The sequence below is a fragment of the Sciurus vulgaris genome, assembly GCF_902686455.1.
Source record: "Sciurus vulgaris genome assembly, chromosome: 12".
In the NCBI taxonomy this organism is placed as follows: Eukaryota; Metazoa; Chordata; class Mammalia; order Rodentia; family Sciuridae; genus Sciurus; species Sciurus vulgaris.
In genome coordinates, this window is record NC_136473.1 from 106,535,561 (window position 1) to 106,562,997 (window position 27,437).

A 27,437-nucleotide genomic window follows, 5' to 3' on the forward strand; every position below is an offset into this window, starting at 1 on the left:
TCAAAACAAAATTAAAAGCAGGTCCAAGGAAGTAGATCAGTGGTAGAATGCTTGCCTAGTATGCATAAGGTCCTGGATTTCAAACCAGTACTGCCAAAACAAAAAATTTAAGATGTGAGCATTAGCCGATCCTCTGCAAGTCCCTCCCTGGATCTTCCTATAAATGGGTTTCTTCTTCTCATTGAGACTTCAGACATTTAAACAGCAGTGCCACAGAAGACCTACCTGGACTACCCAATCTAAAGTATCCACCTGATCGTCATATCATTCTATTACTATCCACGGTTTTGCCATTTGGTTCCCTGTCGGTCCCTTCCTTGTACCCTCCTTTTGTTAGAGAATACAGCTCCATGAAGTAGGGACCTCTTTGGTGGTATTCACCATTATATCCCCAACATGTAAAAAGCAATTTGTCACAGAATAGACAATAAATATTTGTTGAACAAATAAATGAATGAGTAAATGAGCAAACACCTCAATGTGGTAGATAACATTATCTCCTTTTCATACATGAAGAAGCAAAGGCTCACAGACACAATTACCAAAATAGGAGACCAGTCTCATGCCTAGAACCAGGACCAAATCACTAATATTTTGGTTTACCTTTCTATGTTACTTTATGGTCTACTTATTTCATGGATTTTGCTTTGATAACATTGTGCATACTCTTTTCATTTGATATTTATCTTGTGATTCCTTGTATAATAGTGACTTTTATGTATTTCCTTATTAACGTGAGGTGACACGAAGATACTTTGGAAGTAAGGATTATATTTTAAATATTGTGCCCTTACTATGAACACTATCAAACCACAGGGACTAGAATAAGCCTATACTCTGAATTAACTTGACTGTAACAGTCATAGAATTGTAAAATTCAGTACGTATTTTCAGGACAGATGCCCCAACAAGTAAACACAACTTTTTTTCATTAGAGTTAAAAAGAATTTCCATACTAAGCAGTAACATATTTTTCAGAAAAACTGTTCATCATGATATCAGATGTACTAATAAAAATTATTTCAATTATCGAAACATTAAATTTTATCTCAAGAGATGTCAACCTGCATGAAAATATGCTGTGCCGGCCTCAAAGTGCTTGGATTTCCTAAGCTAATGTTAAATAACCTTGTTTCAGATTCTATTCTAAATGAACATAAGCATTTCTTCCTTCATAACCTTGTTTTTTCTCTGTCTCAAATTGTTCCTTGCCGTCTATTATACATCCCCAGAATGAGATTCAAGAAGCACCCAATGCGCCTTTACTGCTGCTGACTCAGCTGTCCTCTGCAATGGAACTGTTTTACAGTAACTTCCTCTCATCATCCAAACCTGCTCCTGTATTCCTGACACTGTTTTCTCAGAGATGCTTAATTAAGGGAAAAAAAAAAATCACTAAGTTCATTCATGGAAGCATTACATTTTCCAAATTCCTATCTCCATGTGTACACTCCTTCATGCTTAAAATTTCTTTGTTGTCATCCACTTTTACTACATTTAAGCACTAGAACAAAGTGAGAAACCTCTTTATGAAGAACAGATTTCAAAACATTGAATAAGCGGTGTTATGAGACAAAATTTCTTCATTATATATTAATTGTGTTCCTCCTTCCCACATTATATCCAACATGATCTCCTTGTCACATACTCTTTAAAATTTCAAAACTCTGAAAGAATACAAATCTTTAGATAAGTGTGTTATGCCTCACCCACAGAACACTTGGTAGTGCATTCTTAATTGCCACAAAGGGAAGAGAAAGGAGAAGAATGCTGATATTTAATGAAAGGATTCCAAGTCATTGTGCTTACCATCTTGCTTTACTTAAAAAATAGCATATTATGTTTTTAAAGCATTGCAGAAGAGTAGATACAAGAATTCTTTTCTGACTTATAATTTCAAAATTTTTAACTGCTAGTTCAGAATCAGTCCTACTCATTCACTTAACAATTCCACTATTTTTTATGAAAAATTCTATTCTCACATTAATACAGAAAAACTGTTGTATTCAGTTTTATTTTCTCTGATGTAGTCTCATGAGACAAGACCTGATGAACTTCAGGAAATGTTACCCCAAAATATAGCACCTTAGCATTTGAGACAAATGCAGAAAGGTTACTCTCACCTTCCCTTTATTCCTCTTCACCTGAAGCAGGTAAAACGACAGCAACAACAACAACAACAAAAAAAAAAAAAAAACTAGCCAGCTCTCTCCTCATAAAACTGTCATTCCAGAGGTGCCCTCCCTATGCACAGAAGACAAGAACATCCTTATTCTTAAAGATACAGGTGAGGTCAGAAGGAAAGAGAGAAGGCTAGGCAGAGAGAGAAATGGGCTCCTTGGCAACATTCCTGGACAGGAGAGCACCAACAGCAGCTGCAGGTTTTTACCCAGAAACTTGCAGAAAGGTTATTTTTAAATTAGAATGTGTGACCTGGAGTCCATGAACTCTCTGAAAAAAGAAAAACACCTAATAGAATATTTCAACTGGATGAAAGGGGGCATGAATGGACACTGAGTTCCTTACTCAAGAATGGGCCAGGGGCTGACTTCCTTAAATCTACAGATTTATATAAACCCCTAGAAAATAGCCATTCACCAGCAGTACTCTCAGGTTCCCTCCCAGCTGTGGTCTACTTTAACAAATTCTTATACTTTATTTTCACCTTCAACTGTCCGTGAATCTCATTCTTTGAATTCATGAGACAAAGAACCCACTTGACTCCATGTTCCATGTTACACAGGAACACCAAGAAGAATCTGAACAGACATTGATGAGTCCCCCCAATTTATTAACCTTAGATCATAGCGACTTTTGTACCCCCATCAAGCTTTTCCATATCTGTCTACTGCTCATCAAAGCTAAGCATAAAAATATAGTTTTCCCATTTCTTTGGGTCTTCATTTATGAAGGTTCCTGTGTCACCTAAAACCTATATTAAATAAATTCCTATGTTTTTCTCTTGCCAATGTGTTTTTGTTATCAGGGTCTCAGCCATGGACCCAGTTATTATTGAGAAAAGAAATCTCTTCTCCCCTATAATCTATTTTAGTACAATATAGTTCAAAATTAAAAATAAGTGGTCATATCTAAATGTTCCTGTTGCCTTATAGTTTTTCTGGATAAATAATATACAAAAAAACTACTATAGACATTGTATTCCAATTAATTCCTTATCAAAGAATCCTGTCATGAAATATTTTAAGGATAATGAAATGTATGGCATCTATTTTCAGAAACAGGAAAATGAAGAAACAGTCATTTTCAAGTCATATTTCAGGCAATTTATTAGAGTAGGGATAGCTGGTATCAGTACAGAGTACTATTTCCACTATCAGTTCTATTTTGGAGTACTTTATAACTGTCATTAAAAAGATCACTTCATATTGACATTAAAAGCAAATAAAGTTTAAATCATCAGGACTTTCCAAAATTCTACTGTGCTTCTAGCTGATTTGAAAGTCCTTTAATAATTTTTAAAAAGAAATTATGAAATCAGCCAATAATAAAAAAATTAAAAATTAAGGAATTATCAAGTGGTGTAGAATTTATTACCAAGACCATATCTGTAGAAAGAAATTAACTCCTAAAATATCTACTATGTCATGCCTACAAATGTTGGCAACAGAAGGTTTTAAACATTTGGCTCCATTTTCTAATGGGGTGCTCATTCACAGGTACCACTAACAGAAGAGTCTGGCTTTCAAACTCAGGAAAAGTACAAAGTGAGTTTTCTCAAAAATGTAGTATTATATGAGAAAAAGTAAAATGTATGATAATATTTTGGATTTGTATTCAGTATCTCATTTGTCCCCAGGTGCACTGGGGACAGAAGGGCAAAACTGTCTCCCATTCAATTCTAAATCAACTGTAATCCAACTTCTGCTGCCTTACCCCTGTGAAGCTGTCCAAGTCTTAGAGCCTAAGACTGCTGTCCCTTATTTTTCACTGGAACCCTTAATTAACCTTCCTCAAGAATTATGCTGTAAGCACTCTCTGCTGCTGGAAACTTTTTCCTCTCTTGCCTTTCCTGACTTCATGTTCTTGTGATATTACCCCCAAGATCTGTGCTTATTTTTCCAAGTTCTTTGGCTCAATCCTCTTCTAAATACCCACATTCCCTGGGCCTATATCCATTGCCCAGGGCTACGTTCTTGGCCAGTACTCTTCATTAAATACTTGGACTCTGGGTGGGCATCTACTGCTATTCACCAATGTCAAGCATTGACCACTTTATTTCCCAAGCTCAGGATACTATTATCCAACTGCTAAATGAACATCTCCACCTGGTATTCTCAGAGGAATATTAAATTTTTTTGTGACTTTTACTTATTTTTATTTTTCTATTTTTTAAAATATTTTTCATACATTTATATAGTATAATAATGTCTGTCTCAATCTATCACCCTTCCCATCCCCACTTGCCTCACCCCTCCTCTCACTCCCCTCTCTACAATGCAAAGTTCTTTCATTCTTCCCTACCCACCCCCCACTATGGATCAACATCTGCTTATCAGAGAAAATATTCGGCCTTTGGTTTTTTGGGATTGACTTCTTTGGCTTAGCATGATATTCTCTAGCTCCATCCATATATCTCCAAATGCCAAAATTTCATTCTTCTTTGAGTAATACTCCATTCTGTATACATACCACAGTTTATCTTTGCATCGAGGTTGATTATACAATCTAGCTATTGTGAATTGAGCTGCTATAAACATTGCTGTGGCTGCATCACTGTAGCATGCTGATTTTAAGTTCTTTGGGTATAAACCAAGGAGTGGGATAGCTGGGTCAAATGGTGACTTCATTCTAAGTTTTCTTAGGAATCTCCATATTGCTTTCTAAAGTGGTTGCACCAATGTGCAGTCCCACTAGCAATGTATGAGTGTACCTTTTCCCCCCTCACCCTTGCCAACACTTATTATTGCTTTTATTTTTGATAACTGCCATTCTGACTGGAGTGACTGGAATCTTAGAGCAGTTTTGTCTATTTCTCTAACTGCAAGAGATGAACATTTTTTCATATGTTTGTTGATTGATTATATTTCTTCTTCTGTGAAGTATCTGTTCAGTTCCTTAGCCCATATATTGATTGGGTTATTTATTGTTTTGGTGTTAAGTTTTTTGAATTCTTTATATATCTTGGAGATTAGTGCTCCATCTGAGGTGTGTATGGTAAAGATTTTCTCCCATTCTATAGGCTCTCTCTTCACATTGTTGATTGTTTCCTTTGCTGAAAAGAAGCTTTTTAGTTTGGATTCGTTCCATTTATTGATTCTTAATCTTACTTCTTTGCTTTAGGAGTCCTGTTAAGGAAATCAGTTCTTTAGCTGACATAGAGAAGATCTGGGCTTATTTTTTTCTTCTATTAGGCATAGGGTCTCTGTTTTAGTGCGTAAGTCTTTGATCCACTTTGAGTTGATTTTTTTTGCAGGGTGAGAGATAGAGGGTTTAATTTCATTTTGTTACATATGGATTTCCCAGTTTTCCCAGCACCCTTTGTTGAATAGGCTATCTTTTCTCCAATGTATATTTTTGGCACCTGTTTCTACTATGAGATAACCATATTTATGTGGGTTTGTCTGTCTTCTATTTTCTACCATTAGCCTACATGTCTATTTTGGTGACAATACCATGCCACTTTTGTTACTATTGTTCTGTTATATAATTTAAGGTCTGGTATTGCAATACCCCCTGTTTCACTCTTCCTGCTAAGGATTGCTTTAGCTATTCTGGGTTTCTTATTCTTCCACATGAATTTCATAATTGCTTGCTCTATTTCTGTAAGGTACATCATTAGGATTTTAATTGGAATTGCACTGAATCTGTATAGCACTTTTGGTAGTATGGCCATTTTGACAATATTAATTCTGCCTATCCAAGAGCATGGAACATTTTTCCATCTTCTAAGGTCTTCTTTAATTTCTTCCTTTAGTGTTCCGTAGTTTTCAGGAATATTGCATTTAATGTACCCAAAACTCCACTATCCCTCTTTACCTCAAAACTCTTGTCCCTGAAACTCAACCACAATCAAGAGGATCAACCACCCAGTCACCTGGAAGTAATTCTAGCCTTCACATTCTACCTCAGCCTCACGGGAAACCCAACACAAAATCGGGTGGCTCTCCCTTCCCCCCAGCCTCGCCACTGATTTTCCCTGCCCTCCACTGCTGCTGCCTTTCTTTCATCGTCACTTCTTTTCTTGACCCCAACAGCCTTCTAACTTCATGTTTGCTGTCTCTAGTAGCCCCAACCACACTCTGCCTGTGGGTTTCACCTAGACACGCATGGGTAAAAGGAAGCACCGTAGAGTTCAGGAATCTAACAGTCTGTCAATCCAAAGCCCAGAGTGATAGTTGGGCAGGATCTTCTAACAATCCCCCAACCACAAGAAAACTGAACTCACAAAGAAGTGAGTTGTCATATCCTCTTGGAGAGGACCCCCACTCTCAGCTGGGGGTAACTTCTTTCTTAATAAACTTTGCTATACTTTTACTATGTATTCTGTTTTGCTTGACATCTTCTCTGGCAAGAAAACAAGGGCTGAAAACACAATACACCCTCCAGTAACAATTGTAACACAAAGACAGAGAATATATACAGTATTATTCGAGTATCCCCAACAAGTAGCCTAATGTCTGTCACACTGTAAGCACTCAATAAATGTTTAATAAACTAAACATTGCAAATCACTTCTAAAGTGAATACTGGCAAGTCAGCAAAACTATAAAATAAGTGAAACCGTCCTTTGGCCCTCCTTCCTCAACACAATGACACTTCACATCAAGCAGGAGTGCCCTCTTGACTTCTTTACCTTGACCTCTAATAAGAGCTAGCTTTAAGGAAAGAACCTTATTAAACTCATTAACAATGAGGACAGTATGACTGGTGAAAGTCATTAAGATCTATTTCCTGGGGATACTGGCATTTAAACAGGCAAAGCGTGAAGCTACTGGAATCAACATCTAATAGTAAAATACCAGACATTCAATAGTATGAGAAATTATTATGGAAAAATATTTTTGCAAATAGTTTATAAATAATATCACATATTGGGCTGGGGAGATAGCTCAGTTGGTAGAGTGCTTGCCTCACAAGCACAAGACCCTGGGTTCAATCCCCAGCACTCCCCCAAAAAAAAAACCAATAATAATAATAATAATAATGATAAGTAGAGTGTTCCTCCTAGATCAGCATCACACATCACTATTTCAACAACTAAGGGTGTTTTCTTTGAGTAGGTAAACTGCCAAATTTTCCAACGTTGTGAATCCTTAGATTTTCATTATAAACTTCCCAAGTAAGTACAACTATCATAAACAGTGATATCAACAAAGATGGTACAAGTTTCTAGCAAGTTGAAGCGAAATTCAATTTTAAAAATAAAGTACTTACATGAAAACATTTTTAGGAAAAAAAAATCCAAACATGAGTTTGACCAGCATAATTTTCCATTTGCCATAAACATTTCATAAAGTAAGTTTTAGGATCAAACTGTTTAGGTTCAATTCCTAGTCCACCACCTACTGAACTTCCTGTTTCTGATGCTTATCTAGAAAAATAGGGATAATAATGTTTTATACATCTCAAGAGACTTGTGCTGATGATTTCATAAGTAAACTCATGCAAAGTACTTAGAATAGTATATGGCATGTGGTAAATTTTCTATAAGTAGCAACTGCTATTGCCACTATTGCTTACAGTAATAATCCTAGAAGATTTTGTTATTGATCTGAGATCGAAGAAACCTTATCATAGAACCTAACATAAGTGACACTTATAGGGCACACAGCTCAACAACTACAGAATATCCAAGAGTGCTTAAAATATCATATACGTAGAAAATTCACCAACACAGACCATATGTTGGATCATAAAATAAATGTAGACACACAGTTCAAAAGAACTCAAATAATATATTCTCTGACAAAAATGAAACAAAATCGCAACAGCAGGAAAATAACTAGAAAACATATGAATATTAAGAAATCAAACAATATGTTTCTAAACAATCCATAGTACACAGAAAAAGTCACAGGCTTAATTAGATAATACTTTAAATGCAATAAAAATAAACACACAATATAACAGACTTATGGGATACAGTTAAGGAAAAAAAGTAAATAAAATAAAGAATGATCTAATCTTCACAGGAAAAAGTTAGAAAAACAAATTAAACTCAAAGAACAAAAAATAAAGATAATAAAATAAATAAAAAGAAAATAAAGTAGAAAAAAAACTGAAAAAAAAAAAAAAATCAATGAGTCCATAAAGTTAACAGACTTCTAATATGTAAGTTGCCAATAACGTGACCCAAAAAAAAAAAAAAAAAAAAACTCCTAAGATCCTAAAACAAGGGGCTGAGGAGGTAGCCCCAGAGGTAGAGCACTTGCCTACCATGTGCAAGACCCTGGGTTCAATCCCCCGCACCACAAAAACAAAAACAGATCCCAAAACACAGAAAGGAAATAAGACGAAGTTTGAGCAATAAATTAAATAGACTAGATTAAAAAAACTAAAAAATTCCTTGAAAGCCAGGCATGGTGGCGCATGCCTATAATCCCAGTGGCTCAGGAAGCTTAGTTCAAAGCCAGCCTCAGCAAAAGCTAGACACTAAACAACTCAGTGAGACCTTATATCTACATAAAATACAAAACAGACCTGGGGATATGGCTCAGTGGCCAAGTGCCCCTGAGTTCAATCCCCAGTAGCCCTCACCCCAAGAAAAAATTCCTTGAGAGACATAAATCAATAATGACTCAAGAAGAAATAAAAACAACAATGGAATAACTTAATATCTACTAAAAAAAAATTTAAAACTAAAATCCTTCTCTCAAACTAAACCAAAGACCCAGATGGTTTCACTAGTAAATTCTACATTTAAGAAGAAATAATATAAACCTTTTTTCGTTATCATTGTTTCCTTAGTGCATTATAATACACATAATAGTGGATTCATCGTGACATCTTCATATATTTCATTTCACTCCCATTCCCGAGTACATCTCCTTCTCTGTCCCCTCGCCATCCCCATCTTCTATTAGTTTTCCTTCTATTTAATTATTTATATTTATCTTATTGTTTGATTGACTGATTGACTGTAGTGCTTCGGAACCCATGGTGATTGAACCATGACCTTGTGCATGCTAGGAAAGCACTCGTCCACTGAGCTACATTCCCACCTGGTGCATTATAATTATATAGGAAAGTGGGATTTATTGTAATAAATTCATGTATTCCCATAGCATAATTAGAATAATTTGGTCAATTTCAGATCAGTATCTCTCATAAAAGAGACATACAAATTATTAATTGTCAGTACTTCATCAAACAGCTACATATAAAAATGCTATTGTAATAGATATATGAAAAGAATACTACCATGATCAAGGGAGATTTATCCTAGAGAATTCAAGTTAGCTTAACACTTAAAAAAATCCATCGACGTAATACCAACATATTAACAGGAGAAAAAAGGAAAAACCTAGTAAATACAGAGACAACATTTGGCAAAAAAATCAACACTGTCTGTGGAAGAAAATTAAAAACTTATAAAGAAAAATAAATTACAAGTATTTAGTATGAAACAATGTTTTAAAACTTTATTTGTAAATAATATCTCAGGTATATAAAGTTTTAAGGGATCTAGAAAAGCTATGAAAATATGTAAGTAACTCAAGTTTTGAATGTAATAAGGTTAACATTAAAAAGTCAACTTTTTCTATTCTAAAAATGAACAATCAAAATTGCAATTTTAAAAATATAATATATAATAATATTAAAAGCATGCAAATTCTCAGGAGTAACGTTAGCAAGGTGAGCATACAAAGTCCCCAGCTCTTGCCTCCCTCTCAGAAATACTAACTAGAAACTATACATGGACAAGAATGCCTTTTCAAAAATCCCAGATCCTGAGGGTGACGATGAAGGATCCCCTTGGAGCACAAACCTGTGAAAAATTGCATTAGAAGCATGAAGGGAATAGCTTCACTTTGATCATGTTGTCACACCCCCAGCCAGCACAGCATCTCATGGGGAAGGATCCCCTGGGCCTACAGCTTCTCCGGTGGGAAAAAAAGAATACAGGGCATACATGAAACTTCCCAGAATTATGAATTGCTTCCCAGAAAGGGGCAGTGGACACATCAAAGACCCCAGCAACCTCCCCTACCCAGTTGTCCCATCCAGAATCCCAGGATAAGTAAACAAGAGGTCTTCCCCTGCCCAAGTGAATGTGCAAAGGCTGAAAAAGGTGATCATTTCTTCAACTACAAGGATACAAGGATCACAAAAAATCAGGGAAACATGATACCACCAAAGGAAATTAATAAAGTTACAATAACTATTTAAAAATGGAGATCCATGAACTAAATGACAAAGAATTGACAATAATCCCCTTCAGATACAGTCAACCATGCGAAAACACAAACAGAAAACTAAATTCATCAGGAAAACAATATATCAACAAAATAAGTTCAAGAAAGCAATAGAAATCATTTTTTTTAAATCACAGTACTGAAAAATACAATGGCTGAATTGAAAATTTCAATAGAAAACCTCGACAGATTCAATCAAGCAGAAGAATCAGTGAACTCAAAGACTAACCACTCAGAGAAGCCAAAACGAAGAAAAGCAAAGAAAAATCTCTGGGAATCATGGGACACCACAAAGTGAAACAATATACACATTAAAACAGTCTCAGAAGGAGAAAAGACAAAGAGAAGGTCTATTTAAAAAATAATAACTGAAAACATGTCGAATCTGGGGAGAAAAATGGATATCCAGATTCATGAGACTCCAAGAGCTCAAACAGTTGAATCCCCAAAATTCAACACTGACACACATTACATAATCCAATTGCCAAATACCAAAGACAAAGATAATTATGAAATCAGTAAGAGAAAAGTAGTTTGTCACAAACAAAGAAGCCCACATAAGACTATAATTAGATTTTTCCAGCAGAAACCTTGCAGGCCAAAAGAGATTAAGATTCACAATATTGAAGAAAAGTACCCTTTCTACTAAGAATACCATATCTAACAAAATTGTTCTAAGACTTTTCCAAAGAAACAAATGATAAGGGAGTTCACCAATGCTAGACTTGCCTTTTAAGAAATGCTAAAGGTAATTCTTAGATGTGTAATGAAGGGATAATAATTAATAATGTTAAAACATATAAATGTACACAACACAATGATAAATGCATACAACTCAATGGAAAATTCAAAATCAGAATTCTCTAATTCAGTTATGGTGGTGCATAAATCAACTCTAGAATAAAAGTTAATATATATATGTACGTGTGTGTGTGTGTATGTGTACTATAATTATAATGATTTATTAGGGGATATACAACATTTTTAAATGATGTAAGAAGGGCATCAGGGCACACAACTGTAATCCCAGAAATTTGGGAGGCTGAGGTAGGAGAATTCAAATTTGAGGTCAGTCTCAGCAACTTAGCAAGGTTCTATATTATAGAAAGAAAAAAACAAAAGGAAAGGAAAAGGAAAGGCAGGAAGAAAGGAAGAAAGAAAGAGAAGGAAAGGAAGGAAGGAAGGAAGGAAGGGAGGGAGGGAGGGAGGGAGGGAGGGAGGGAGGGAGGGAGGGAGGAAGGAAGGAAGGAAGGAAGGAAGGAAGGAAGAAAGGCAGAGCAGGGGGGTGCTGAGGGTATAGCTCAGTGTAAAGAATCCCTGGGTTCTATTCCCAGTATAAAAAAAAGAAGATTGATATTTTAATATCAATAACTTAAGATGGGGGAGAGTAAAAGTATAGTTTCTGTATGCAACCACAGTTATTATCAGCTTAAAATAGGATATTATAGAAAGGAACAGTGGCACATGCCTGTGATCCCAGCTACTCAGGAGGCTGAGGCAGGAGGTTTGCAAGTCTGAGGTCAGCCTAGGCAATTTAGCAAAATCCTCAAAATTTTTAAAAAAGGCCTGGATATAATTCAGTAGTAAAGTGCCACTGGGTTGAATCCCTGGAAAGGCAGTGAGGGAGAAGGAGGTAGGGTGGGAGAAAGGAAGGTCAGTCAGTAGGACACATGAGTCATTTGGACTAATCAGAACAAGTTAAATGTTCATATATCTCACTACATTTGAGAACAGGGAAGCACTCAAGGAAAAATGATTTGTATACAGGACATCTCATCTGGTTTGGTGTCCCCAAGAGTCTGAACTAATCCTGTCTTTAGGCACAGGATTAGTTCTGAAATTATCCAACAAGTCCAAAACTCTCAGAATGAAGGAAATAGTTCTAGGTGTCTAAAATTAACCCATTCTCTCTTGATTCGCTTAAACATAATAATGGTCTGGACACGAATATTCTAAGGTAATCTTTGAATTGTATCAGATGCTCACCTAATTTCTTCTTCCTACCAATGTTGTCTCACACAGACCAACATCTCCACATTACCATCAACCATCACCAGACAATTCAGTTTCTGAGTTATGGGAAGAAGGTAAGAGTACACTCTGGCTTAGGATAAGAAGCTATAGTCTCGGCTCTTATAATAATTAACAATATGAATTTTAACAATTCATCTAACTTCTCTAGATTTCACTTTTTTCATTTGTATTATTTCTGCTTAAGGCAGGTATGCCTTCATGTATGAACCAGTTGATAATGTATTTTCCATAGTTTTCATACTTTTTCTTTAATATAAATTATGATACTAAAGTTACAAACCATATTCCTCATATTCAAGATTCTTTGAAGTCAGTTTCATATTTAGAACGGCTGTTTGTTATGAATGAATCTCATTCTTTCTTTCTTTTTTTTTATTTTTTATTTTTTATTTTTGGTACCAGGAATGAAACCCAGGGACACTTAAGCACAGAGCCACATTCCCAGACTGTTTATTTTGAGACAGGATCTCACCGAGTTGCTTAGGGCCTTGTTAAATTGCTGAGGCTGGCTTTGAACTGGAGATCCTCCTGCCTTGCCCTCTAAGCTGCTGGTATTAACAGGAGTGTACCACCATGCCTAGCCTGTGTAGCATTTTTAATGTTTTATTAAGAAAACTCTCATAGTATTTATCAAACTCATTCAACATTAGCAGTTTTAAAAATATGAAAATAATGTATAATGATAATCCATTTTACACATGTATACAAATACACATGGGTTTGGGGAGGAAAGTGCACGCATGAGCACACTGGTGAGCATGAGTTAGCCAATGAAAACCTAACTCCTTCCCAGGTCTCCAGGAGGCAGAATTCACACCATTATTTACTGTTCCTAGAAGAATAAGAACCCATTTTCTCTACAGGCCCTTTATTGACTGTTAAACAGTTTTTAAAAATCCTTTGGCTCAAAGTGATGAAATCTTTGATAATGAATATAACTAAACTATCCAAAAAAAGGTAGGAAGAAAGGAAGAAGAAGGCAGGATAGGATGAATAGGATAGGAAAGATGAGGACTAATTTTCAAAGAAAAGAAAATAGGATGCTAACACCTCTGGATAACACTTCCCTGAGCTCAACTGGCTGCTAACACCTGCAGTGGGGGTAAGAATCACACTTTCTAAACACAAGCCATTACCTCCTGTGGCTACTCTTTCCTGTCTTTGGGCACCTACACAGTAAGGAAAGAGAGGGTGGGGGATCTATAAAAAGGCAAGACACATCCCCCACTGGCACCAGCTCTGGGTCCTGGCTCCTCTCCAAGTTGCAGAAGTTCACTATCTCTGTTCTGTCCCTTAAATAAAATGTGTTTTCTATGCTTGCCCCATGATTCTCGGGGGTTTAACGTTACTTCAGCACCAGGGGAATTAGCACCCAATCCTGATTTCCAAGAGTGGTATCAGAAGAATAGATGTGAGAGAAAAGGAAAGAAACCTCATGACAAAACAGTTAAAGATGCTCAGGAGACTAAAGTTTTGAATATTGTTCACATAACATGCATTATAATATGCTGCAAAAACAGTCCACACGGTAATAAAAGCTGACTCAAACCACAGCTATCATAATTGTATGAAAGATGAAAACCACAATAACTGCAAATATCTTGGTAATGAAGCCTAACTGAGCTATGACAAGTTATGTATTAATATGAAAATGGATAGCGGCTTCTATATTTATTCACTGTGTTAGTGCTTTCTTCTGCCACACTGGATTTTGCATGTTACAGTTACAAGGCAGCAAGTATTTTAAAACTTGGGAAAGTGGGCATACTAACAAAACAGCATATAAAGAACTTCCATTATTCAAATAGACATTTTACCCTGATTTTACAAACTAACACTGTTAGAATTTAAATTGTTACGGTTACCTTCCTCACTTACCACAAAAAATGTTTTACCTAGTAATATTGACGAATTTAAGGATGTCATAGGAACCCTAATTTTGTATATTTAACATCAAAATAACTTTATAATCTTACTGATAAGCCAAACAACATATTAATATAATGCAGATTATCTAAAAATTACAACCAGAAATAATTATAACAATTAGGTATTTCTTGGAAAAATTTTCATTTTAACTTTATAAGCATATGGTATTTCTTTTTTGTTTCAAGTAATTTTATGTAAAAGACAGGCCGCTTTATATAGAGTCAGTATTTCTATGTTTGTCCTTCACCACATTACATGTCTCAGGTTTCTAGAAAAAAAGTACATAATGATCACACTAACCTCAGTTTTTAAACTTGTATATTGCCTGTATATAGATTTCTCAAACATTCTGTTGGTTGACTTCAAATATCTATTTTTTTGAGAAATTATATTGCTTTTTATTGCTACTTAAGGTATTGAATCTTGACATTAAAAAATAAAAGATAGAAAGAAAAATATTACTATGTGAAGAAAACAAAAAAGTCCCACCTGTTTCAGTCTCATGAAGAAAGTCTCTGTGAAAGTCTTTCTGCTGAAATACCAAAACCGCTCATTTGCAGGGTACACACGGGCCACTGCCTCCAGGAGGAAGCGGACAGGCTCCACCACCTCCGTTACCACCATATCCACTGCCACCGTCATGTACACTCGCTTGTCTGTGGTAGAAATTTTCTGGAGTTTATGTTGGCCTTATTATTCTTTTTGGGGTTGGGAGGGGGTTGTACTTGGGATGGAACTCAGGGCCACTTGACCACTGAGCCACAACCCCAGCCCTACTTTGTATTTTATTTAGAGACAGGGTCTCACTGAGTTGCTGAGCACCTCTCTTATGCTGAGGCGCTCAGGCTCCCCAGCTCTGGGATTACAGGCATGTGCCACCACCCCCAGCAGCTTTATTATTCTTTTATTAAGAAAACAAAATTCCCTCACTTATGAAAAAATTAAGGTTCTTTTTTAAAAATTTTTACCTGGATTTTATTTATTTATTTTTTATGTGGTGCTGCGGTCCAAACCCAGTGCCTCACACATGCCAGGCAATGGCTCTACCACTGAACCACAACCCCAGCTGCAAAATTAAGGTATTTACAATATTATCTTCTATATATTTATTTTTGAATGCTTTCTTACCACTTTGATTAAATAGTTAATTAAGTATTTCAAGTCTGTTCCCTCAGGCACTTATGATCCTATCTAAGTGTCCAAATCTCCTGACAAGCTATATTTTACCATTCCTCAAATATCATCTTTAATATAAAAATAAATAAAAATTGGGCAGAGGGTATGGCCTCATGGTAAAGCACTATCATGGGCAAGGCTGTAAATTCAATCACTAGCACCACAAAAATTTAAAAAATAAAATCTTCAGGATATTCTTTACTTGAAAACTACCAGATTTCCTATATAACATTTCATCATAAAAAGCAAAATAAGAGAAATTGTTAGGAATTTTTAATTATAACCTGGTCATTCTGTACCACTTTGTAATTTCCTTCCTGCTCTTTAAAAATTTTTTAAATTACTTTTGTCCACTGTTTTCTAGTTCTCACTTAAAGAAAAATCAAAGCAACCAAGTACACCAATAGAAGAAATCTTCAATACTGTGTTTTTAAGACATTTTACAAAATCTACACTCATCAATTACACTTCTATTGATATCACAAACTGGACAGTTTATTATACTAAACACAAGTATTATACTTGCCAATTCAAAAGAAACTAATATGTTCTAACATTGTTCCTGACCTAGAGGACTTTTTTTTTTTTTTGGCTGTACTGGTGATTGAACCCAAGGCCTTGTGCTTGCAAGCAAGTACTCTACCAACTAAGCTATCTTCCCAGCACCTGACCTAGAGGACTTTAAAGATAGTAATGTAGAGGGGTAAGAGAGAGTAACATAAAACACAGAATAGAATACTCAACTGTATTGAGCTAGTGGAAGATCCAAGACATTCCATCTCTTAGGGTCTAACTATCTTTTGTAAAAATCAAACCTTATGTGACTCATAGATTCTCTGAGTAATGTATAATTTTAAGGACACCTTTTAAAAATTTAGAAATCAAGACAATGTGTCTGTGTAGCATATGAAATGATTTTAAATTTAAAATACATTATATTTCTAATCTGAATATTTTGTGATAAAGCACTATTATTTTAATAGAACAGATAAATAATAAAAAATTATCTTTTATGTGAGGATGAACTGTGTATTAAAATACAAAATGAAACAACTATGTGTCACATTAAAATCAGGTAAGAGCTACTTTTTTAACTTTATATTTGTAATTCCTATATTTTATTCTTCAATATTATCAACTGGCTTATTTTTCTTATTTTTGAGTTTTCTTTCTGAATGATCCTATAAGAAAGTTTATTTGCTGGTATTTACAGGCTTGTCTCCAAAAATAAACTATAGGTGTAAGAATAATTTACTGCTAAAATATAAAAAGCTTAATTTTATAGCAGTTTTTTTTTTCCCCTCTCTTTTTAACCCTCACTTTCAGATGGTTTGTTACACTATTAAATGCATACAATTTAATAAACTGGTAAGTACTCTCTTTAAAGAAAATAGAGAAAAATCATCATTTTAAAGTTCTTCGTTAGCATATATTTCCATATTAGTAATCATTAATGCTTGCTCTCTTTAACCAAAAATCTACTGTGGGTATAAAACTAAATGATAAAAGAGTAAGATGAAACAAATTGATCCATTATATTCTAAATATAAATGTTTGTTTGAATGACAAGAAAGTATTTAGGTAAGACTAACTCATCAAGTAAAACATAAAATTTACTTTAAAGGCAGAAATGGAGGGGTAAAAACACAGGCAATTAGCAGATACCTGGATGAAGCAGGAATAAACAAAAAGGGAAAACATGACTAATATTTAAAAATTTCTGTCCAACACTAGACATGTTAAATAAAATTTTAAAAACCTGAAACCAGGGAAAAAAATGTTTGCTACAAATGAAGTCCTTAACATATACATATTGTTAGGATCCCAAAGATCAAAATACTACAACCAATAACTGATACATAAAAAAAAATAAGTAAATTGTAATATGAAAAAGATAAAATAATAATCGAAGCTGGGTGAAGCGGAACACACCTGTAATGCCAGCTGCTTGGGAGACTGAGGCAGGAGGACCATGAGTTCAAAACCAAGCACAGCAACTTAGTGAGGCCCTAACCAATACAGCAAGACCCTGTCTCTAAATAAAAAATAAAAAACAGGCTGAGGACATGACTCAGTGGTAAAGCACCCCTGGATTCAATCCCTGGTACGAAAATAATAATAATGGAAGATATGCAAAATTCCAGAATGTGCTTACATTTATCAATTCTATAATCATAAATGAAGCATGAAGCCCAAATGCCTTCTACATAATAAAATTAATTCACATGTCTTTGGGGAATTCTTTGAATGGAAAGGATTTGTCATAGAAGTATAAAGTATAAAGGGAAACTGAAATTTTAAATAAGAATATCTTCATTTTAAATAAGCATCAGAATTTCTCTTAAAACATAACAAAACAAGGTTGTTCACACTATAAATTTTAAAACAAACAGTAAGAGAGCTGGTAAGAACAATCACCTTTTGGGGTTTCTTCATTAAGTGCCAAAAACACTGGTGCATTAGGGTTCCACATGCCAGTAATAACATAAGCTCTCCCATCGTGGCTCTTTCCCATCGATTCCTGTAAAATTCAAACAGTACCCACTGATAATATGCACATCAAGAAAAGTACTGTTTTAAATTATTCCTCATTTTATCTCATATATTAAAATCTGAATTTACAATTTAACAGAGGTTTATTTTCATTGATTTTTCAACCTACAAAAACATTTCTTTAAATATTATTTAATATTATTCTGCTACAGCTTTATTTGAACATAGTTTCTGTGTAGAGACAAACTTCTTGGATAAAAGGAGGCATGGCCAAACATGCTGAATCACAAAAGCATAATGTAACTTGATCTTATGTTGGTTGTCAAAATCTCAGTTGTCTACCCAGATAAGGATATACATAGTCTCTATTAAAACTGTGACAGAAAATTAACTGAAGACATTTAGACTGAATTAACAGCTAATCACAGGGAAACAGTATTTTTCTTTTAATTTTCTAATTTTAATATAGTCCTAAAATATTACTTTATAGCAATATCTTCAAATGTGCTCTTCTGTTATCCATATGTCAGATATCTGTATACTTTCCTAAAATTGTAAATCGATATTAGAAGACTACTTTTGGTTTGTAATGAACACTCAAGTTTATTAAGGGTGCTACTTGAGAGAACAACACAGAAGCATACAAATCTGTGCATATACAGATAACAGTATCTCCAGCACTTGGGCTACTGTTTCTCACAGTGTGAACAGAGTGCTAAAAGGGTTAAATGAAAACAAAGAGAAAAACTTTTTTGCGTTAATACCCCTTCTCTGAATCCCTATAAAATTGTGCCAGTTATTTGGTGTTAGCATGTATATTTCTCTGTGTATTAGTAAAAATTCACTGATAGATTATACAGCTTAAGCACAAAAACTTTGCCTTCCACAGAAAATAAACACTTAAGGTCATTTGTAAAGGAAACCCACTCAGCACCTCCAACCTACATATATTCATACCCTCTCTCGTGTCTCTCTCTTCTATTCTCTTCTCTCTCTCTCTTTCTCTCTCTCTCACACACACACCCTCCTCTCCCTCCCTCCTCTCTCTCACACACAAACTCTCACCTTTCCCTCCCTCCCTCCCTCCCTTTCTCTTTCTCTCTCTCACACACACACACACACACACACACACACACACACACACACTCACCCTCCCTCCCTCTCTCTCTTTCCCTCACACCCCGCTCTCTCTCCTCCTGCCCCTCCCTCCCTCCTTCCCCCTGGCCACCCCCTGAACCCACAGGCCCCTATTCAGAACAGCAATGGTTTTCTGACCCAAAAGACTCCAATCCATTTCTCAACCAGAATTTTGCTGTGCCTGAGTCCACCAAGATAAGCTACACAAGCTACACCAATCATAAGCTTTCCCTAGATAAACAAATACCAAGGAAAGTGGACGGTTAGCAGTGGAAGCTGAAAGGTTTCACAGTGAGAAGTCAGGCTATGAAACACCACATATAAAACAGTTATAAATCATGAAGCAAGAAAAATATATAAGCAACAGCAGAGAATTGGGAAACCTTTAAGTGGTAACAGAGAAATGGAGAAAATAAACAATCATTAAAATTATAAGTCATGGAAACAAAAAACAAAGGCAGACTCTGAGAGGTAGAAATGAGGAGAGGGAGATGCAAAGAGAGTGGGGTCAAAAAGAAAAGGGCACAAGGGAACAAGGAGGGAGCAAGCAGGAGAGGAAGCAGCAGAGTCCATCACACAGGTGAGGATTAAGGGCTGCTTCAAGGAACTTGAGCATCTTACACACACACATTGCAAGGGTACTGGGTCAGAATGTACTTCTAATTTCAGGTCCAGCTTCTGGCTCAGTATCAATAAATGGTTAATTGTAAAAATCCACAAACTTCCTAAAGCATCTAGGACTTTTTAAATTATGTTCTGATTCCAAGAAATCTGGTTCTGCTGACTTCTCTGCTCTTCTTGGTATCTTGCTATTAGGCTTTTCCTAGGTATTAATAGCTAAGGATTGAAAATTCTTATTTCCTTGTTCCTACTCTATAACTGGCTATTTGACCAAAAACAATCACTTCATTTATAACTGACTTTTTCTTTCAGAAAGATCTTAAATTAAATTATACTTACAGATTTATTAAACTAGAAAATTTTCAATTCACCTTGCTTATTAGAAAATATTCACACAGGAAAAGTCAGTATTGCTTAAGAACAGTTCAAAACACATAAGGGCTGGAATTGTGGCTAAGTGGTAAAGCACTTGCCTAGCATGTGTGAGGCACTGGATATGAGTCTCAGCACCACATATAAATAAATAAATGAAATAAAGATCCATCAAAAACTTAAAAAACATTTTAAAAAAATAAGAAAGTCTCAGAAGTTATTAAATTAAATGTAAGTGCATGCTTTTTCCAAGTTTGTCCAAATAATAAAGTGATAGAAGACTTCTTTTCAGTTTCCCATGACATTTGGCTTATGTCATAGAAGGAACAGAAGTATTAGCATCTTGCTCTAGAAGGAAAAAACTGAGACTAATAAGGCAAAGTTACAAAGAATATGATTCCAGCTGATTATAAAGAAATAACTCCGTAATATCCAGAACTATTCCTGAGGCTTCTATATAAGATAATGAGTTCCTTTTTATTAGATGTAATCCAACCAAGGGTCAATGATCACATATTAAGATACCATGAAGATTGCCTGGCACAGTGGTGCATGCCTGTAATCCCAGAAGCTCAGGAGGCTGAGGCAGGAGGACCTCAAGTTCAAAGCCAGTCTCAGCAAAAGTGAGGTGCTAAGCAACTCAGTGAGATTCTGTCTCCAAATAAAATACAAAATAGGGCTGGGGATGTGGCTCAATGGTCAAGTGCCCCTGAGTCCAATCACTGATATCAAAAAAAAAAAAAAAAAGAATATCATGAAGATTCACAGCACCAGGTAATAACAAATCACAACTGTTCATAACTAAAAACACAAATCCTCCCATTCTGCCTCACTATTTGTTGTAAAGGAAGTCCACTTCTCTCTACAGGAGACTGAATGCTGAGGAGGCCATTGATTTTGAGCACTTAGAGGTGGAGAACTACTCTGCCAGTCGGATAAGACAAAGGGGCCACAAAAGTTCCTACCTGCTCTATAATTCTATAATCTGAATTCAGATTTTATGAACAAATCTTTACCAATCATTCTTCTTGACATTTTAAGCTATGAAAGGCCATAATCTGGACCTAGAATGTTGAAAGTAGAAAGGAAATGATGTACCCCATTTGTGTACAATGAATCAAAATGCAGTCTGTAAAAAATTAAAAAATAAATAAGTAATTTTTTAAAAAGTTTTTAACGCCTCAATGCTCCACAATTACCTCCACATGGAATTTTCAAGAGTCTCAGAATGCTATGGCTTATTTAGGGTAAAACCACAATCACTACTGAAGTGTTGCAGAAAGGGACAGGGAAAAGATGGATCGATCACTAACTCGTGTTTCCACACTCAGTTTAACTTACCTGACCTATACTCTCTACATTTCTGGGGCCCACTGTACCACCAGAGAGAGCACTTAACCCACTGCTGCAGTTACATACCTAAAAGGTCTGTTTCCATCACAAGACTATGAACCCCAGATGATAAAGAGCTATGTTTCACTCACTTCTACAATTCCATCACTTCACACAATGACCAACACATACATAGGTTCCCAAAGCCTGGATGAAGCATTCCAGAACTACTAGAAAATCAGCGTTAATATTACCATGAAATAATTCAAAGAAGAACTTGATATAATTAGTGATATTTAAGTGACATTTACAAAGCATAGTTAAAAAACATGTAGTACCACTTACCACTAAACATAAAAATCTCAGTTCACTAAGAAAATTACTACTTAATGAAAGTAACTCTTTCCTATAACATTTCTAAGTCACAAACTAAAAGTTTTCATTAAATGCAATCTTAGAACTTAAAAGATGTTTAAAAGTTAAGATGGCTTACTCCTTTTATACCAAATACTGTATTAGTCTTTAAGGATACTCCTTAAAGTGTCCTTTTTCGTTTTTCTGGCATAATACATAAATATACTTTGCTAAAGACACATAATCAAGGAGAAATTCAGAAAGGGAAATGCTTTAAAAAAAAACATGTATCATCACAGTACTCTAATAGTGCTTTAAAATGAAGGCACCATATTCACTTTGGAGATGCTTGTTAAAATCATGTACTTGATATTTTGAGATCAAAGAAGAGACATTTTCCTAAGAAGTGAAACAGATGAACAGATCGGCATTATCATAACACTATCCTTGTATCTGTTTTCAACTTGCATATACTTGTTTTGCTGGAAAGTTTACTAAATCCCCCCTCATAATTTAAATTTGGGTATCCAAATTTAATTATTAATACTGCAGAGCTAAACAAAACAATTCTGAAAACATGACAAAATAGAAAATGCTTTAAAAATATAAAATAACTACCATCTATATTTGGTTAAGATGTTTAAGATTATCATTACCATATCCAGTAAATGCATGTCACTGTTCTTCACGTTTCGACCTGGGCTTAGTAACATTCCAAAACATCTGAAAATATTGGAGGAAAGAAAAAAGGAGAAATAAGGTATCAAGAATATATAGAAATCCAGTGAGCAAAAAGCCTTTTTTTTATTAAGTATACAATCTAACAATGAATCAAACACTATTACCCTATGTAAATGTATGATTACACAAATGGTATGCCTTTACTTCATGTACAAACAGAAACATGTATCCCATTTGTTTACAATAAAAATAAATTTAAAAATAAATAAGTAAATATGCTTTCACAAGCAAAAAAAAAAAGTATACAATCTAAGCCCTGTACTTACAAATAGCTTTAGTTTTTTTAAGAACATCAAAAATAAGAATTCATTAAGCTTATAATAAAATCACATAGAAATAAGTGATTAAAATTCCCAGATCTTTATTTTGCACGTAAAGAGTCCCAAAATCAGAAATCACTATAAAAATGGCCACAATTTGTTGGCTGTAAGAAAATATGGTTGTGAGACTGGAATTAGTTTCCAGGGAGACAAGAGATTTTGTTTGCCTTAAAAGTTATTCCAAACACTTGGTCAAGATCAATTAAACCAGTAAAATAAGAAATTAAAATTTTTGAAAACAAGTCTAAGACATTGAACTGTCTCTGCATCAAATCAGATTAACACGAAGTAAAATAAAATGCTAGCCCTCAATAGTTGCACTATATTCTCAGATAAAAAAAAAAATTTTGTATGAACAAGGGTAAGGGAGGAAGGAAGGGGAAGGGGAAGACCAATAGAATGAATTTAATAAAATCATGTTAAATTCATTTATAAAGACACCAAAGAGGGGCTAGGGTTGTAGCTCAGTGGTAGGACATTTTCCTAACATGTGTGAGGCATTGAGTTCAGTTCTCAGCACCACATACAAATAAATAAATAAATAAGATCCACTCACAATTTAAAAATATTAAAAGAAAAAAAAAAGATACCAAAGGGAATTTCACTTTTTTGTATATGTAGAAGAAAGGAAGTTTAATAGATGGAGGGTATGGAGCCAGGAGGGAGGGAAAAGAGTAGAGAATGGGGCTCAAAATCAAATTTCTTACATGTATGATTTTGTCAAAATGAACCCAATTACTATGTGTAATTATGATGCTCTAATAAAAATAAAAATAAAATTATATGAACTACTTACTCTATGCTTCCTGATGCTAGAGAAGCTTCAGGAATCTTACTAACACTACCACTTCATCTATAAGTGATTTTCATAAGCACTAAAATTCACCTAAATCTAAGATTTTTATATTTATCAGGCTATTTTTAACATCACTCTATGGGTTAGCAGACCAAAATCCAGAGAACTTAAACAATTCACCCAAATTCATATTGCTATCAAATAGGTTTCACAACTCAAGGAGCAATGTAATCTGTACAGTGTCTCTCTGCCAACAATGAATACCTACATTTAATACAGTGTTTTTATCATACCTTCCCAAAATCTAAAGATATACTATGGAGTTACAGAAGGGGTAAAGAATGTAACCATATTAAACATAAGATTTTTTAAAATATCAAAATAGTGGCAGCTAGTCAGTCAACCATTAATCCTTCCTGTTTTCCAAAAGTTTACTTTCCCAGCAGCATGGTCTTCTTGATGAACAAGGTTTGTGACTGGACCTATCCCAATATGTACAAGGTATTTAGTAAAGATATCCTTCTTGTGAGTGCTTGAGGATCCTTTGTTCAAGCTTCCCTTCTGGCATCAAACTTTATCTTGGGCATATACCACAAATAAAGTTTATAACTTCTGATGATAACTTTCTAAACATATCATTGTATCACTGAAAAAATATAATCCAGTAAAACAGAAATAATTATACTCTAGTATTCAAAACTTAAATGATTACTATATGCAGCCACAATCTCTTGCCTATAAACTCCTATAATACTGTCTATACAAATTTATTGGAATTAATCACACAATTCACTGTACTATTTACTGTACTACTGCCTTGAATTCTTTCTAAATAACAATAAAAGAATTCATTCTTTTTCAGGTGTAAAATTTGATCTCCTCAACTAAGGTTAACGAGGACAGATCTGTCTCCCACTTTCCTGCACACTTTGCTCCAGCGTGCATCTCCCGTGGTGTATTATGTGTTTTATTGGCTTTATTGGTTTATGAGGCTTCTTAAGTTACAAAGCTATTACATACTCATTGTAATAAGTTAACAAATAACAAAGGACTATATATTTGAAAAATAATTTCTCCATGTCTCTTAGTCCCTTTTGGAGCCAGTGCTTACAGTTTAAAATATATGCTCTCTTCTTGCTTTTGGCTCATTTTGGTTTTTTGGTTTTTTGGTTTTTTTTTTTTTTTTCTAGTTCACAAAAACTTTTTATTTGAGGCAAAGAGAAGTCTGGCTGAAAGGATTATAGTTCCAAGCAATCAGAACTCAGTCAGAATGGTTAGTGGCACTATTTTAAATTTGTAGTTTTTGTTTCTCTTTAATCAGAAAAGTGTGCTCAGATTGTACTTTCCAAGATGAGCAAGAAGAAAGGCAAAAGATTGGCAGAGACCTAATCTACTGATACTGCTCTTCACATCCAGGGTCCAGCAAGCAATCCAGTGTTGCCCATTGCTGAGGAACACAAGCCACGCTAATTTGCAAGGAAAAATGAGGCAGGAACAGGTGCAATTCCTTGTAGAACAGCAGGCATCCACAGCTTCAAAACTCTGCATGGAAGGGGTAATCTTTGTGGATAGCACAGCTCACCGAGGCACACACCCTCCAGTTCCTGTTGTAGCTGAGTACGGTGGCTATGTCCTCGCTGCTCAGCTCAATGTCAAAGACCTGAAAGTTCTCTGCAATGCGTTCAGGTGTCACAGACTTGGGGACCACCACCAATTTCCTCTGCATAGGGAATTGGATCAGCACCTGGGCTGTCGCTTTATTGTTCTTGTCTGCAATCGCCTTGATCCTGGGATCCTCCAGGAATGAAGGGTCCTCGGGTTTGGCCCAGGGCCTGTCAGGAGAACCCAGGGGGCTGTAGGCAGTCACCACAATGCCTTTGGAATGGCAGTACTGGATCAACTTCTCCTGAGTTAGGTACAGGTGGCACTCGATCTGGTTAACTGCCAGCTTATATTTCAAGCCAGGTTTGTTTAAGATCCTCTCGATCTGGAGATGGTTGAAGTTGGAGATGCCAATTGCTTTCCCCAGCCCCTCATCCACCAACTCTTCCATGGCCATCCAAGTGTCCACAAAATCAGTGTCACTGGGAACCACGCTGCCTGCTGCATCCAACGGAAAATAGTCGTCACCATGTTTAAAGCCCGTTGGCCAATGAATCGGGTAGAGGTCCAGGTAGTCCAGCTGCAAGTCGCTGAGGGTCTTCTGGAAGGCTCCTTTCCCCAAGCTCTTGTCATGGAACATGCACCACAGCTTGCTGACGATGAAGAATTCGTGGCGTTTCACCACCTGCTCCTTGAGCTTCTCCTGAAGGGCCGCCCCCACTTCCTTCTCGTTCTGGTATACCTGAGCAGTCAATATGGCGGTACCCAAGGTCAATTGCTACCTTCACAGCCTCAGTCACCTGGCCAGGAGATGACTTCCAGGTGCCCAGCCCCAGGAGGGGCATCTTGGCACCGTTAAAGAGCTCGACGTGTCTCTTTTGGCTCATTTTGAAATTTAAAAATTTTTATATTGTTTTGTTTCTCAAGCACATCCAGGTAAAATGGATAAAATTTTATATTTTCTTAGCATAATATTCAATACCAAACTTTACCACAAAAGGAGCCTCAGAGGTTTGAATTCTCCCTTAAATGGCAATACATATTAACCTTAGCTTGATGATCTTTAAATCTATTATTCTTCCTGGCTTATACATTAAAAGAAAAAAAAAAAAAAAAAAAAGTGCCACCAACCAGCAGTGTAACCTTAAAGGAAGCACCTAGCCCCTTAGGCCTCTGCTTCCTCTTCTAGAAAATTGTAGAAGTACGATATAGGAACTTTTTTAGTTCTTCCAGTGCTAAAATTACATGATTTTGTTCTATCAAACCTATAGAAAAACCTATTATCTATTAGTAATTTCCAAAATTATACTTCATTAAAGCACACAAGGCTTCCTATAGAGACCAGCAAGATCTATTAGGAATAATGTGTCGAGAATTAAATAGATATTATTAGTAACACAAACACCTAATGTGAAGATTAAGCAGTTCATTGGGGAGTTGAAAGCATTCAACCTTCTTTTATGAACTCATTTGGTAAGACAGAAAGCAAACTGTTATCCTACCTATTTTCTCATTCACATTCCGGTAGGAAAGGAAAATAAGTAAACAGGCAATTACAATTTGATATGGCAAGATCTATGATGCCTGTAAGTACAAAATGTTAATGAAGAAGAATGGATGAACACTAGACATTATTTATGATACAGTAAATAGCTGACCTCCTGAAAATTAGATTATATCAATAAATATATCAATTATAGAAGTTCCTATCAAATGTTTTTAAGTCAAACACTACTATATTATTATATATTTTTTAAATGACCTTCATATAACAAATGATTTTCAGGAAGTTGAAATGATTTGCCTAAAGTCACACTGCTATTTATGCTGTAGGACTGATATTGAAGCCCATGTATATCACTACAAAACTACATGGTCTTTTTACATTTGCCATCTCCCTAGGCTATCAGTAGACTATAAATTCCCAATATGAACCTGGGCATGTCACAAACTCCAACATCTCACTTTCCACATTTCTGCAATGCAAATATTACCTGTTAAAACCTGAAATATGTTATTTCTTTGAAGAAAAACATCAAGAATAATTTAAATAATGCTTGCTCCCTTTTTGAATAACCTGCAATATGGAATAAGTATTTTTCTATGACTTGGCAAATTGTCATATTCCTTTCTAAGTTTGAATCAGTTTCCATT

At 35.3% G+C, this 27,437-nt stretch overlaps 2 protein-coding genes across 7 annotated transcripts in view; both read right to left on the bottom strand.

The window, feature by feature from the left end:
• RABGAP1L (RAB GTPase activating protein 1 like) overlaps positions 1–27,437 on the bottom strand; it is a 683,255-nt gene that overhangs the window by 542,817 nt on the left and 113,001 nt on the right. For all 6 annotated transcript variants that reach the window (XM_079106392.1, XM_079106391.1, XM_079106386.1 and 3 more), the window contains 3 exons: positions 22,481–22,547; positions 17,934–18,036; positions 14,829–14,995 (listed from right to left, as the gene is read on the bottom strand). In XM_079106392.1, the coding sequence (XP_078962518.1) occupies positions 14,829–14,995; positions 17,934–18,036; positions 22,481–22,547 (337 nt within the window). The remainder of the gene's footprint in view (positions 1–14,828; positions 14,996–17,933; positions 18,037–22,480; positions 22,548–27,437) is intronic.
• Positions 24,844–26,207, bottom strand: LOC306641307 (aldo-keto reductase family 1 member B1-like). The gene is given in 2 exon segments (XM_079106412.1): positions 24,844–26,029; positions 26,031–26,207. Coding segments are annotated over 2 exon segments (954 nt in total). The 5' UTR covers positions 26,171–26,207; the 3' UTR covers positions 24,844–25,215.